The following is a 12,418-nucleotide window of genomic DNA, read 5'->3' as shown; positions in this document are numbered from 1 at the left end:
CACCGAACTCAACTGGAATTTTCTGATTCTGTTGAATGGATGGAATGATGGACAGAGCAGAGATAGATGCTCAATCAGGGCACCGAACTCAACTGGAATTTTCTGATTCTGTTGAATGGATGGAATGATGGACAGAGCAGAGATAGATGCTCAATCAGGGCACCGAAGTCAACTGGAATTTTCTGATTCTGTTGAATGGATGGAATGATGGACAGAGATAGAAGAGGAATGGACAGGTAGATGGATGAAGGATGGATGAGAGAATGGGCAGATAGATGGACAGATGAATGGATGGATCGTTGATGGGTGGATGGATGAATGGATGGATGGAAGAAGGTTGGCTGGATGGGGCGATACATGAGTGAGTGGATGGCCGGCTGGCTGGATGATGGTTGGCTGGATGGATGATTGTTGGATGGATGGATAGATGAGTGAATCATGGGTGGAGGGACAGAGGCATAAAGGAGGATGGGCAGGCAGACCGACGGATGGAGAAGAGGAAGACAGAAGGGCAGGGGGGATGAGGACGTGGTGGGAAAGTGGGTAGGGGAGGCAGGGAGATGATGGCATCCACACACCTGAAAACAGAAGGAATCGAGCCCATACTCTTGGGAGCGAGAGGACCCAACTGAAAAGGATGCAGGGGACAAGGAACCCTGAGGCAGCCATGCCCACTGCTGCCTCCACCAGGTCAAAACTTCACTTGACCCCAAATCCTGCCGCCACTTGGTACCTTTTTGGCCCCGAGCTTCAGCGCCTTCTTCCTGGCTTCTTCAAAGTCTTCCTTCTGGCCGATGTTGGCCTGAGAAACAGCAGCAGAGAGGCCTAATCAGCCCGGGGGCACGAAGGAGAGCTGGAGAAGAATTTCAGCCCCTTCTCCCCCTGCCAAAGCTGTCTACAACACCCCTCAAAGGGAGGTGGCTCTCACTTACCAGGAGACTGTGAGCAAGACGCTTCTCTCCCTGGGCCTCACCCTCCCCTACCTGAATGACAAGGGGACCGGGCGCTCTTAGGTATCTTGACTTCAACTGCAAACCAATAACTCCTGGCAACGGCTGAACTTTTGTCTATGTGGAGCACTGTCCTCGCTTCCTCTGGGACCAGAAACTTCTTTTCGGGGGCCTCTTTCCATAGGAATGGAGGGGAGCAAATCACGTCCCCTGCTCAAGGTAGGGATACGCCCATGATCCAAGCCTAGTCAGTCGGAACCCTTCAGCCACTGCAGGAGTCTATGATCTTTGCAGACTTCCTGGGTGCTGACAAGGGGCTTCCGGAAACAGAAAGACGGTGTGCCTTCCACGGTCCCCGCTGCAGGCCAGAGCCCACGGCCCCTTGCAGGCAGGCTGGCCGGGTCACACGGCCAAGCTCATTTCTGGCGTCCCCCGCCCCGGTTGCCTGCATACAGCTGGCCTCCTCGGTGCCCTGTGGGGCACCCCAGACCTGGGGACACCACGGATGTTCATTTTACCGGGGAAGAAAGGGAGGCAGAACAGCAAGAAGTATTTGCCTACAGTTGACAGGCTTAGGGAGGGGAAGCTGGGCTCGGGGGCAGTGAGAGCGAGCTCACGGACAGCAGGACAAACAGGTAGAAAGACGCACACACTGGGAGCCTCCTTACCAGGTAGGCGATGACGTCATAGCCTTGTTCCTTCAGCCACACGAGAATGCAGGAGGTGTCCAGGCCGCCACTGTAGGCCAGAACCACGGAGCCTTTGCTGGACATCTCGTCTGGGGGAGGGGGAGGTTGTCGTGGAGGAAGGAGAGTGACTCAGAGCCAGCCCATCCCAACCGGCCAGCAGCCCCCACTTTGGCCTTGGGCAGCCTCAGCCCTCGGAAGAGCTGCCGCGGGGGGAGGAGAGGGATGGGAACAAGGTGTTCACCTGTTCTCAAGGCCAGCTGAGAAGCTGTTCCTTCCTGCGGCCTCATCCCTTCCCCCACCCCTACCCCCGGGGACCCGACCCCACACACTGCACGCACACACCTACATACACGCAGGGAAGGCCCTGGGAATACTGATAGCAGCTTGGGGGTGACAGGGGTTTGGGGGAGGAAGGAAGCATGCCTTGGAGCCGATCCCTCACCAGGTAGACAAGGTGCCTGAGGCTGAGCTGTTGGGACAGGGCCAAGATGCTCTGGAGACTTGGGCGGGGCTTTGGCCCCAAGCCTTGGGCAGCTCAGAGATTGCCAGGCATGGCCCTGGGGGGGCCTCCCGTGGCTCACCCCCCGCCCCTACCGTGACCCGCTGTTGTGTCCGTTGGGGCGGCAGACCCTGGGGCTCAGACAGGTGAGCAGCTGGCTCAAGGTCACAGAGCTCGTCCCAGCATGCAGTGCTGCCTCCCAGCAGAACAGGATGGTAGGGTGCAGAGTCCCTGCCTCCACGTACCCCCCCCCCCCCCACCTGGTGCCCCAGCGAGCCCTCGCACATTGGGAGTTTAGACTCTTTTCAAACGCGCCTCAGTGATCGGCGGCTCCAGGGGACAGACGGAGACACTGAGGTCCAGAGAAGGAAGGGGACGGGCGGAGGGAGTTCCTTCCTGGAGGTAAAAAAGATAGATCTGTCCCTCTGCTGCAGGGACAGATGCGTCCCGCCTTATCTGTCTCCTCAGCTACACTGAGGCACCAGAGACCCCTGTGTCCTTGTCTTTGCGGCCACTGTTTCTTCCGTCCGGGAGGCTCTCCCTAAGCCTTTGGGCCGTTAGGACCTGCCCTGTGTCCCCGGCACTCTCCACGAGGTCCCGAGAGTAGGTGCTGTTATCGTGCCCGCTCTGCTAATGAGGAAGCTGAGGGTCGCGGAGGTGGGGTCATTTGCTGGAGGTCATACGGTCAGCGGGCAGCAGGCCCAGATTTGGACCCAAACCATCTGGTCCCAGACTCCCTGGACGTGGCCCCCGGCATCCTGCATTTGAAGGGGGGATTCTTGTGTCTGGTGAGAGGCGTTCCCACTGGAGTCTGACCAAAGTCAGGGCCTTTATTAGGCACTGTTGGGAAAAGCCGTGGACGCCCCTCCGCAGGAGGGAGCCCACAAGGGGCACCCCATCATCACGACCACAAAGATGCAGGCTCCTGTGTACTGAAAACTTCCCCTGTGCCTGGGCCTGGAAGTCCAGGGAGGAGATGTGCTGGCTCAGTCACCCAGCCCTGCGCAGCAGAGCCTGGACAGGGCCCGACTGTGACACTAGAACACGCATCCTGTGTGCAGACCCCTGGCCAGCCCCAGGGCTCGCACACCCTGCGGCCCTTGGCACGCGGAAGGGAGAACACCTCATGGACAAGTGCGGTTGGGGGGGTTTCTGACGGATGCAGATGACTTCTGCCTCCACTGGGCATTCGACCGCCTGCCAGGCCCTGTCCCCAGCCCGGCTTGCTGGTGACTCAGCAGACCCTGACCCTGGGGCCCAGGGACGGTGCTCATGGCAAGAGCAGACCATCAAAACTGGAGGGAAGGAGGGGCGCCTGGGTGGCTCAGTCGGTTGAGCATCTGACTTCGGCTCAGGTCATGATCCCGCGGTTCGTGGGTTCGAGCCCCGCGTCGGGCTCTGTGCTGCCGGCTCGGAGCCTGGAGCCCGCTTTGGATTCTGGGTCTCCCTCTCTCTCTGCCCCTCCCCTGCTCGTGCTCTGTCTCTCTCAAAAAATAAACATGAAAAAAAATATTTTTTTGATGGAGGGAAGGAGGCAGGAAGGACTCAGAAAGTACCTTGGATGGGACGTGCGGCTTCCCGGCTTCTGGAACCCGACTTCACGGCTCGGCGAACCACTCTGCAAAAGCGAAAGCTATTTCAGCCGTCTGGAACGGCAGTCCAGGTGAAGCCAGAGACCCTGAACCTGGCCTCTCCAGCTGGTCCCCACAATCCATATAAATGAACATGCCCGTCATGTGCGGAGCCCTTCCCTTTGTGTTGTCTCCATTTTCGAGACGGGGAAACTGAGGCTCAGGTTAAGGAGCTTGCTCAAGGCCTTGCTTGGCTGGTTAAGTGGCAGAGCCGGGACTCAACCCCAGAGCAGCTGGGCCCCAGAAGCCCCCTGCTGGAAGGCACAAGGCCCAGGGAAGGGAACCGCTGGGGCCAGGTGTGGTCTGGGAAGCCACAGGTGGCTCAGACACCCTGGCGTGGCTGGGGTGGGCTCAAGACAGGGACAGGTGATTCAAGGCCAAGACGGTGGGCGCCGGAGTAAGGGAGAGGGAGCCCCACGGAGACAGACAGACTGTGCCCGCCCCCCTCTGCCCCGTGGTCCCATCACGGCACAGGCACACTGCATTCTAATTGTACCCCCACTCCCATAACTGTGAGCTCCACGAGGACAGGGACCATCTCACGGACAGTGCCTGGCACCTGGCAGGCACTCAGAACGACGCTTCTGTTCTACTGTCCAGAGGCCAGTTCCTTGCCCGTAAGAGGAGGGTTAAGTCCCCCCAAAGCCTCGAATTCTATGCACGCGCTCATCCAGAAACTGGCGCGCCCCTCCTGCCTGCCAGGCTGTGTGCCTGCATGCCCACCGAGGACCTTGGCCCCGAGGTCTGAGCTGTGTGAAAGAATGCACGTATCTAGGACTGTGTGCCCAGGAGCATGAACGCGTGTGTGCACGCCCGCGCGCGTCGGGGATGTTTGGGCCTGTGTGTGCAGAGATTAGCGGGGCAGGTGGGCTGGGAAATGACGCAATCTGACACTGGTGTCTTCCCAGCACCCCCACCCCCTATCCCCGGGGACCGGTGAAGCTTCTCCTCCCCCAGCCAGCCCGGTCCCTGGGCTGAGTGATGACACTGATGTCTGTTTCCACGAGTGGAAACTGACAAGAGCTGAGGCCTCGAGTTGGGGGCGGGAGATGGGCAGAGGAGCAGGAAGGGGGGGTACAGTCCAGTGAGTACCCACTATGGGTAAAGCACAGGGGCTGGGTCCTCCAGACCTGGGCTCAGGCTGCTTCAGCTGCTCGTCTGCTAAACGGGGGTGAGAAGAGCCCACCAGTCCACAGGGCGACAGTGAGGATTCAGTGAGATGCTGGGGCGGGGGGGTAGGGGGTAGGCGGGGAGGAGCCAGAGTTGGGCACCAAGCTAGACTCCCCTTACCGCGGCCACGGCTAACCTCAGGCCAGTCCCTCACTCTCCAGGGCTCAGTCTAGCCATCGGCACTACCTGGAAGCCGTTCTGGTTCTGACACCCCAGGACCCTGGGATGCCTGCCTGGGGGGGGGGGGATGTCTAGCAAACCCTCGTCCCCACCCCACCCTCCATGAAGGGCCCAGGGCAGTCTCCTGCCCCCCTCCCCAGCTCCCAGGCACGTGCCCATTGCCAAGAAGATCCGTGTTTCCCCACTCCCACGCCAGACTTGACACCCTTCCCCGGAAGACGGACACCTTGGGAGGAGGGAAGAAGGTGGCCTCATGCCAAGATGCCTACCAGCCTGATCTGAGTTGCCCAGGCAGGTGGCATTCTCTGTGGCCCCAGCCCGGGCCACCCCACCAGCTTCCCATGCACCTGCTAGGCCAGCCTTGGATACTTCCTCAATTCTAATGAAACCCGTGGGCTCCTAAACGTCAAAGCTGGAACGATGACAAGAGCAGATACTCTGTTCGGTGCCACACAGGTGCCATTTCAAGGTGGAGACTATTCCTAAAAATTAATTATACCAGCTATCACTACCACGTGGGGCTCAGAAAAGGTCAACTACTTGCCCCGGTCTCAGGTTGCCAGACGCCAGAACTGGGACTGAAGCCTAGGCTGAATGCAGACCACAGATCGCCTCCCCCTCACTTTTGTCTTCCAGAAACCAAAACCCCCAAAGAATCATCACCAACCAGTAGTATATTTCTCTGCGAGTCAGGGATACAGCTTGGCGAATGTTCTTCTGGAACCCCTCCTTCACATTCTAACTCTGCTGATCTGGGTTCGTTAGAATTTTTTTAAAAGACCCTAGCTCCGCCTAAGCCAGAAGAATTCTCTCTGACTTTGGGGTTTCCTCATTCTTGGGTTTGGAGGTCCTATCACTTTGGGGCCCTCTTTTGTGTCTGACAGAGCTAGGCTGCAATTCCACACTTTGACCAGGAGGTGCCGCTGTCGGGTTTCAGCCCGACCATCCACTTGATGGGCTCAGCTCATCTGTCTGCACATCCTTGGTAAGACAGTGAGTGATTTTCTTCCCAATTGACAGAGGGGGAAGCTGAGGTCAAGGGGCTTGTCCTAGGCTAGACAATGAGCTGGCTCTCAGCAGCGGGATTCCTGGGGCCTGAGAATCAAATCGGGAACACTGGCTTTCTCGGGGACAGTGGCACTCCAGCAAACATCTTCCACCCAGGGTTAGGGGTCACTGGGGAGTCTGCCGTGGCTGGGAAGGTTGAATCTCTACTTCTGGTGAAAAGCCCCTGAGACAGGTGTAGAGAGACTAAGCAGATCTCACCAGACTCTGGAAAAAGACAGGCAAACTTCTAAGAGCATTTGGAGCACACGGCAGAGAGTGCATTCATTCATTCGTTGATCCTACCAATAATATTACAAAGCCTGTTGGGTACACGGCCTACCCCCAAGTCTGGGGAGGGCGCCTCCCCAAGTCTGGGCTGGCGAGGCGGGGGGGGGGGGACGCACCAGGGCCTGGAAGATCAACCCTTCCCAAAGTGTTACAGTAGAGCTCAGAGGCTTAGACCGTGAATTCCAATGAGTTTCTTTCCACATGGGCGCCCACAGGCAAGGCACTCTCTTCAGGGGCTCTGCGCTCCAATAAAGGCATCTGGCTGTCCTGGCTCGCCTCCCAGGACCCATGAGGCTAAGAAGAAATGGGACCTGGGAAAGTGCTTGCACAGCAGGTAAGTCTGGGCCTGGCTCCCCTCCGTGAGTCAGACTCCTGGGGCCCTAGGCCAGGGGAAATGGCTACCATCACAGCCAAGCGACCACAAAGCCCAGAGCAGGCAGCCAGTTGATGCGGCCCATGTGAGTCCTCGGGGGAACTTGGACTATACAGAGTGGGGGCCTCCCTGCTCTGCCCCACCCGGTGCCTGGCCCAGGGTCTAGGTGCTCAGTGGGCAGCCTGCGTCACTCAACTTGTACTGAGCGGAAGGAGAAGTGCTTCTCAGCACAGCGCACAGATGGCTCCAACTGGGACAGGTCCCCACCCCGCCCCCTGGCTCCCCTGCTTGGGCTCTGAGAGGGGGGATGGAAGGAGGGAAGGGTTTGTAGGATGAAGATTCCTCCCGCCCTACCCATCCATTCCTCTTGTGGCCCTTTCTGTCTACGGTCTCCTCACTAGAAGCTTCCGTAGGAGGGTAGAGATCTGGTCTCCGGTCTCATGTCCCCTGTGTGGCACGTGGTGAGGCATGCCCCAGACAGTTACTGAGTGAATGGACCCAGCCACAGTTCCCAACAGTCTACAGAGATTGCCCCACCGTCTTACTGCTTCCTGAGCGCTGAGCTTGTGCCAGCTCTGACAGACGGAGAAACTGAGGCTTGGGAAGCTGGCAGCTGACCCAAGGTCTCACCCAGTCGTGCCTGCCTTCAGGGCTTGGGTCTGCTGGCTCCAGAATCTGCCCTGTTACCAGCCGTGGGCTGGGAAGGAAAGATCAAAGCCCAGGGCCTATTTGATCCGACCCTGGGGAAAGAACAGGTTTGTTCCTGCCTGACTCTGTGCAAGCTCCGGGCCGCGATGCCCCGGAGGAGACGCCCCCACTGCGCAGAAAGGAACACTGAGGTGGCGGGTCACGGGACCTCCTCAGGAAGAGCCCTGGCGGGATGGGAGAGGAGTTTCCTCCATTTCACAATGACCCTCCCTCTCCGGAGGGCGCAGCCGCCCAAGGGGCCAAAGGCAACAGCAACCCGGACGGCGGACATTTCCTGCAGAGCGGCCCCTCCCACAGCCCCGGAGTCCAGTGCCAGCCAGAAACCGGGCACCGTGACCCGGCGCGGCCACCGCCCCCAACCCTCGGGCGGAGAAGGCTAATAGGTTTCAGGAGGCAGAGACTGACGCCCCCTGCGGGGGAAGGAGCGGAGTCACAACCAAGACTCCGCGTCCCGCTGCCCTTCTGCCCGCGGTAAACTGAGGCTCGGGGCTGTGGGAGGGGCCCATGCGCCCAAGGCCCGGGGAGAGGGGCAGAGGTCGGGCGGGAACTCAGGTTTCACGCAGAGAAAGGGAGGCGGAGACAGAGACCGGGGCAGGAGGGGGAGGTCAGAGAAGGGGTGAGAGAATCCGGACCCCACCCCACCCTCCGGACTCCCAAGGTCTCCATCTGGGGGGGTCCGGCATAGAGGAAGCTGGGCTAGACACGGGGAATCTAGAAAAGACCTCGGCCCGCAAAGGGGACACATAACCTGACCTGCCGCCCCCCCCCCTCCGCATTGTCCGAGACACGCGCCCCGGCCCCACCCTCGAAGGACGGAAGCCCCGGCGTCGCTCTCCTGCCCTCCCGTCCAGGTGCGAGCGCGGGGCGCTTGGCCACTCGGGGCCGACTTCTGCTCCCGCCTGCACGGGCGACCGGAGCGCGGTCCCCTCGGCCTCCTCGGCTCGCTGTCGGCGGGACCCCGGGGGCAGGGTGTCCTAGGCCAGGGGGTGGGAGCGGAGTCTCGGGCCGGGGGCTCCTTACCGTGGCCCGGGCGGCGGTGGCGGGCGGCGGAGCAGGGCCGGCTGCGTGGCGCATCCCGGGTTATAAACACCCGGCCCGGGGGCAGGGCCCGGGACCAGGGACACGTGGGGGGGGGGGGGACGCGCGCGACAGGCCCCGCCCCCGGGCCCGGCCCCCACGCAGAGCCGCTCGGCGGCCGCGGCCACCTGCAGGTGGGCGGGGCCGGTCCCTCCCTCCCTCCTTCCTTGTCCGCCCCCGCCCCGCCCCCCGGGGCGGCACGTTCTCCCGAGGGCGCACGCGCCCAGGGTCCTCTCGCCCTGACCCTCGGGCAGGCGGCCCCTCGGGGCGCGGCAGTGGCTGGAACGCGGACAACTGGCAGGGTGACCACGGCCGGCGGTCCTGCCAGAGGCTTGCCACCGCCCGCGGGTGGGAGTGGGAACAGAAGTCCCTTAGGCGCGGTGCATCTCGTGCCCGCTTTTATCCCGCGGTGGCCTCCCTGCAGACCTCCCTTCCCCCACAGTGGCCCCCGGGAGCCGGAGCCCAGGTGAAGGTGGCCCGCGGTTTCAGCCCTCCGTCCAGGGCTGGTTCTTGGCTGTCTCCCCAGAGCCTGGCACCGGGCCACCCCCCTCCAGGGCACCCCATAAATAGTGAAGAGAAGACTGGCCAACTGCTAAGCCGGCGGGCAGCAGGGGTTCACAGCTGAGGTTCACAGAGGCGAAGCTTCTTGCTTGCAAAAAAGAAACGGGGACTTGCCACCCCGGTCTGGCCTGCAGAAGGTTCCGTGTGTCAGAAGTTCCCCAGCCTGGTTTAGAGGCCCCAAAGCACCAATCCCTGCCGCTCCAGCTGAGGAAGATGGCAGGTGCCCACCCGTCCAAGGCAACGCCATGGTTAGGACTGACTCCCAAGTCCTCTGGGCCCTGACCCCCCCCCGGGAGGTGGGAGCCCCAGACCATACTGCTGGTTTGCCATTCAGCCATCTTGTAAAAGTGGGGGCGAAGGTGGGGGATAGGTGGTGTCGAGGAGGCAGCCCTGTCCCCTTCCTGCAACCAAGAAGCAGACAGAGAAGGGGACCCTTGGCAGAGAGAGGAGTGAAGGCCGCTGGCTTCGTCACTTAGTCCTCCCAGTCAGCGCCCCCGCCCCAGCCCGTCCCAGCCCCGGGCATCCCTGCCTGGCCACCAAGCACGTCTGCCAGGTTAGTGGCTGTGAGCACATCAGGAGGCAAAAGGCATTAAAGCAACTGACAAGCAGAACCACGGCTTTTGGTCCCTGTGAACGCCCCAGCCTCAGACACCCAAACCCCAGGAGTGGCCGTGATGGCAAGGAAGTGCCCCAAGAGCTGTGTGGGGCTGGGTGACTTCAGGCACCTTCCTGCCAGCAGGCGAGATGGCGGCTGGCCCCTGAACCCACTCACTCAGCCGCCTCTGGGCCTCGCAGAGCCCCTGGCCTTCCGCACGAGCAGGAAGCAAGTGAGGACCTGCAGCCTCGGGTGTGCAGCCTGGGGCGGCTTCCTTCCCCAGCAGGAGTGGGGAAGGACCGTCCTGTGACTGTGCTGGGTCTTTGTTTCTTCCTTTAAGATGTCACTGCTGGTTGAGAAAGGTGGGGAGGGTGTGGGTGAATAGGGACCACCTCCTGGGAGTTACTGCAGAGCAAGTGGGGGGGGAAACTGAGGCAGGGAGGCCTGATGTTCCCCCAAGCTCTCCAGAGCCAGTGGTGGCTCCAGAGAGAAGCCCCATTACCCGAACCTTAGGAAGTCGGTGGGGTGAGGGATAAGCCCCTGTCGGTCTAGGACAGATGGGGGAGGGGCAGCGGGATGGAGGAGGAAGTGAGTTCATCTGGGTGGATCTGGGGCTCAATCACACCCTTGTGGATATCACCAAGCACGGTTTCATTCTCCTTAGCTTTATTTGCTCTACATGATCCCCCTATATGAGGCCACTATGACTGTTATCCCCATTTTACGGATAGGAACCTGCAGCACAGAGAGGGTATACCTTTCCCTAGGCCACACAGCATGTTAGTGGCAGAGCAGGACTAGACCCCAGGGTCTGAAGCTCCGGCCAAACCCTCTGCTCTAGCTCGGGCTTGGGTTGAATTGATAGAGGCACCAGGGTCTCTGTCCCAGGGTCCCAGGCTGCAGGGACCTTTACGCTCTGCTGCAGAAATGGCTCCAGTCCAGGGGACTGTCCCTTTCTGACGCACAGGAGCTGGTGACACAGCTCTCCTAAGAGGAAAATGGGCCCAACAGCTAGCAGGGGTCCCGCCCACTGGGCACCAGGGTGATTGAGAGGCAGAGATCAAGGCCAGGATGGACTGGCCGGCTTCTGGATGAGGCACTTTCATCATGCACCCCTCCACCTGCCAGGTGGACATCCACACCCTGCCCCGGCCCTCACCCTGCAGAACAGGTCGTGGGTCCACGGCCGGGGCCTGGCCAGAGGGGCTCCCCTACCTGGCGCTGAGCCACCGTGGCCTTTACCTTTCACCCACACCCAGGTCAGGGCTCCTGAAGGACCCTCCACACCTCCTAGGTAAGTGACCTTGGGTGGTGCCTCTAAAAGGACAGCGGCACGTACGCCTGACCGAGTGGAGACACTGAGAAGTTCGAATCTTCTGCGTGTATCCAGAGCCTGCCCTTTCCTTCCGATCTCCACCTCCTCCCCACTGGCCTGTCTTCTCTTACTCAGACCATTGCTATAGCCTCCTTGATCATTTCCCTGCTTCTCTCTCCCAGTCTCCTGCTCCCCGCCCACAAATCCTTTCTCTGCACAAGAGCAGAGAGTTCTTAAAAACGCAGAATAAGTCACACCCTTCTTAAACCCTTTGGTGGTTCATTTCCCCCATGTTACTTCCTAGTTGTTCTAGTAACATTAGTTGAGGACTCTCCTTTCTCCATTGAATTACGTTGGCACATTTGTTGAAAATTAACCGACCGTGTAAGTGTGAATATGTCTCTGGACTCCCTCTTGTGTTCCACTGATCTATTAATTCTTATGCCAATACTACACCATGTTGATTACTACAGCTTTATAGTAAGCCTGGAAGTCCGATAGGGTGTATCTTCCAATTTTGTTCCGTTTCAAAATTGTTGTGGCTATTTCAGCTCATTTGCATTTCCATATAAATAGTAGAAACAGATGGCCAGTTTCCATAAAAAGCCTGCTGGAATTTTGATTGCGAATTGCAACAAATCTATATAGCATCTTGGGGTGGGGGGGGAATGGATGGCTTAACAATATTGAATTTTTCAATCCATGATCATGGTATACCTCTCCAGTTATTTATATCTTCTTACATTTTCCAGCATTTAAAAAGACTTCAGACTGTTTACTGAAAAGTATTAGCTGGGGGCAACTGGGTGGCTCAGTCAGTTAAGCCTCCAAATTCGGCTCAGGTCACGATCTCACAGTTTTTGAGTTCGAGCCCTGCATCGGGCTCTGTGCTGACAGCTCAGAGCCCGGAGCCTGCTTCACATTCTGTGTCTCCCTCTCTCTCTGCCCCTCCCCCTGCTCGCACTCTGTCTCTCTCTCTCTCTCAGAAATAAATTAACCTTAAAAAAAAAAAGAAAAGTATTAGTTGCTATTTACATGAGCAATGAGAAAGAAACTCAGGCCAATCTATAGGAGGTTACATCTTGAGATGATCTTCATTTGTGATGGATTCAATTTTTGCCTTAAACCAGCTTCAGAGCCCAGCCTTGGGATGGATGTTTTACCGGACAGGTTATATGACTCGCCAGCTGGAGGCTTATTCTTGGGCCTCATTCTGCTCAGAGAAGAGGAAAACCCGGCCGGTTGGTGTGTCCTTGATGGGTGGTATAAAAGTCCTCAGTTTCAACAGGAGTGCCGAAGGATCCATCTTGGTTCAGATGTCTGAGCAATGTTTTG

At 59.1% G+C, this 12,418-nt stretch overlaps 1 protein-coding gene across 1 annotated transcript in view; it reads right to left on the bottom strand.

Moving 5' to 3' along the window:
- ASS1 (argininosuccinate synthase 1) overlaps window positions 1–8,586 on the bottom strand; it is a 53,388-nt gene extending 44,802 nt beyond the window's left edge. Inside the window, exons 1-4 of the mRNA XM_030293589.2 lie at window positions 8,556–8,586; window positions 3,695–3,756; window positions 1,619–1,728; window positions 734–802 (exon numbers count right to left, since the gene is read on the bottom strand). Coding sequence (XP_030149449.1) covers window positions 734–802; window positions 1,619–1,723 — 174 coding nt within the window. The 5' untranslated portion in view covers window positions 1,724–1,728; window positions 3,695–3,756; window positions 8,556–8,586. The remainder of the gene's footprint in view (window positions 1–733; window positions 803–1,618; window positions 1,729–3,694; window positions 3,757–8,555) is intronic.
- Window positions 8,587–12,418: the final 3,832 nt, after the last annotated feature.

The sequence above is a fragment of the Lynx canadensis genome, chromosome D4 (genome assembly GCF_007474595.2).
Source record: "Lynx canadensis isolate LIC74 chromosome D4, mLynCan4.pri.v2, whole genome shotgun sequence".
NCBI classification, from domain to species: domain Eukaryota; kingdom Metazoa; phylum Chordata; class Mammalia; order Carnivora; family Felidae; genus Lynx; species Lynx canadensis.
Note: the sequence above shows the minus strand (reverse complement) of the source record. Positions and strands in the feature narration are given on the sequence as shown.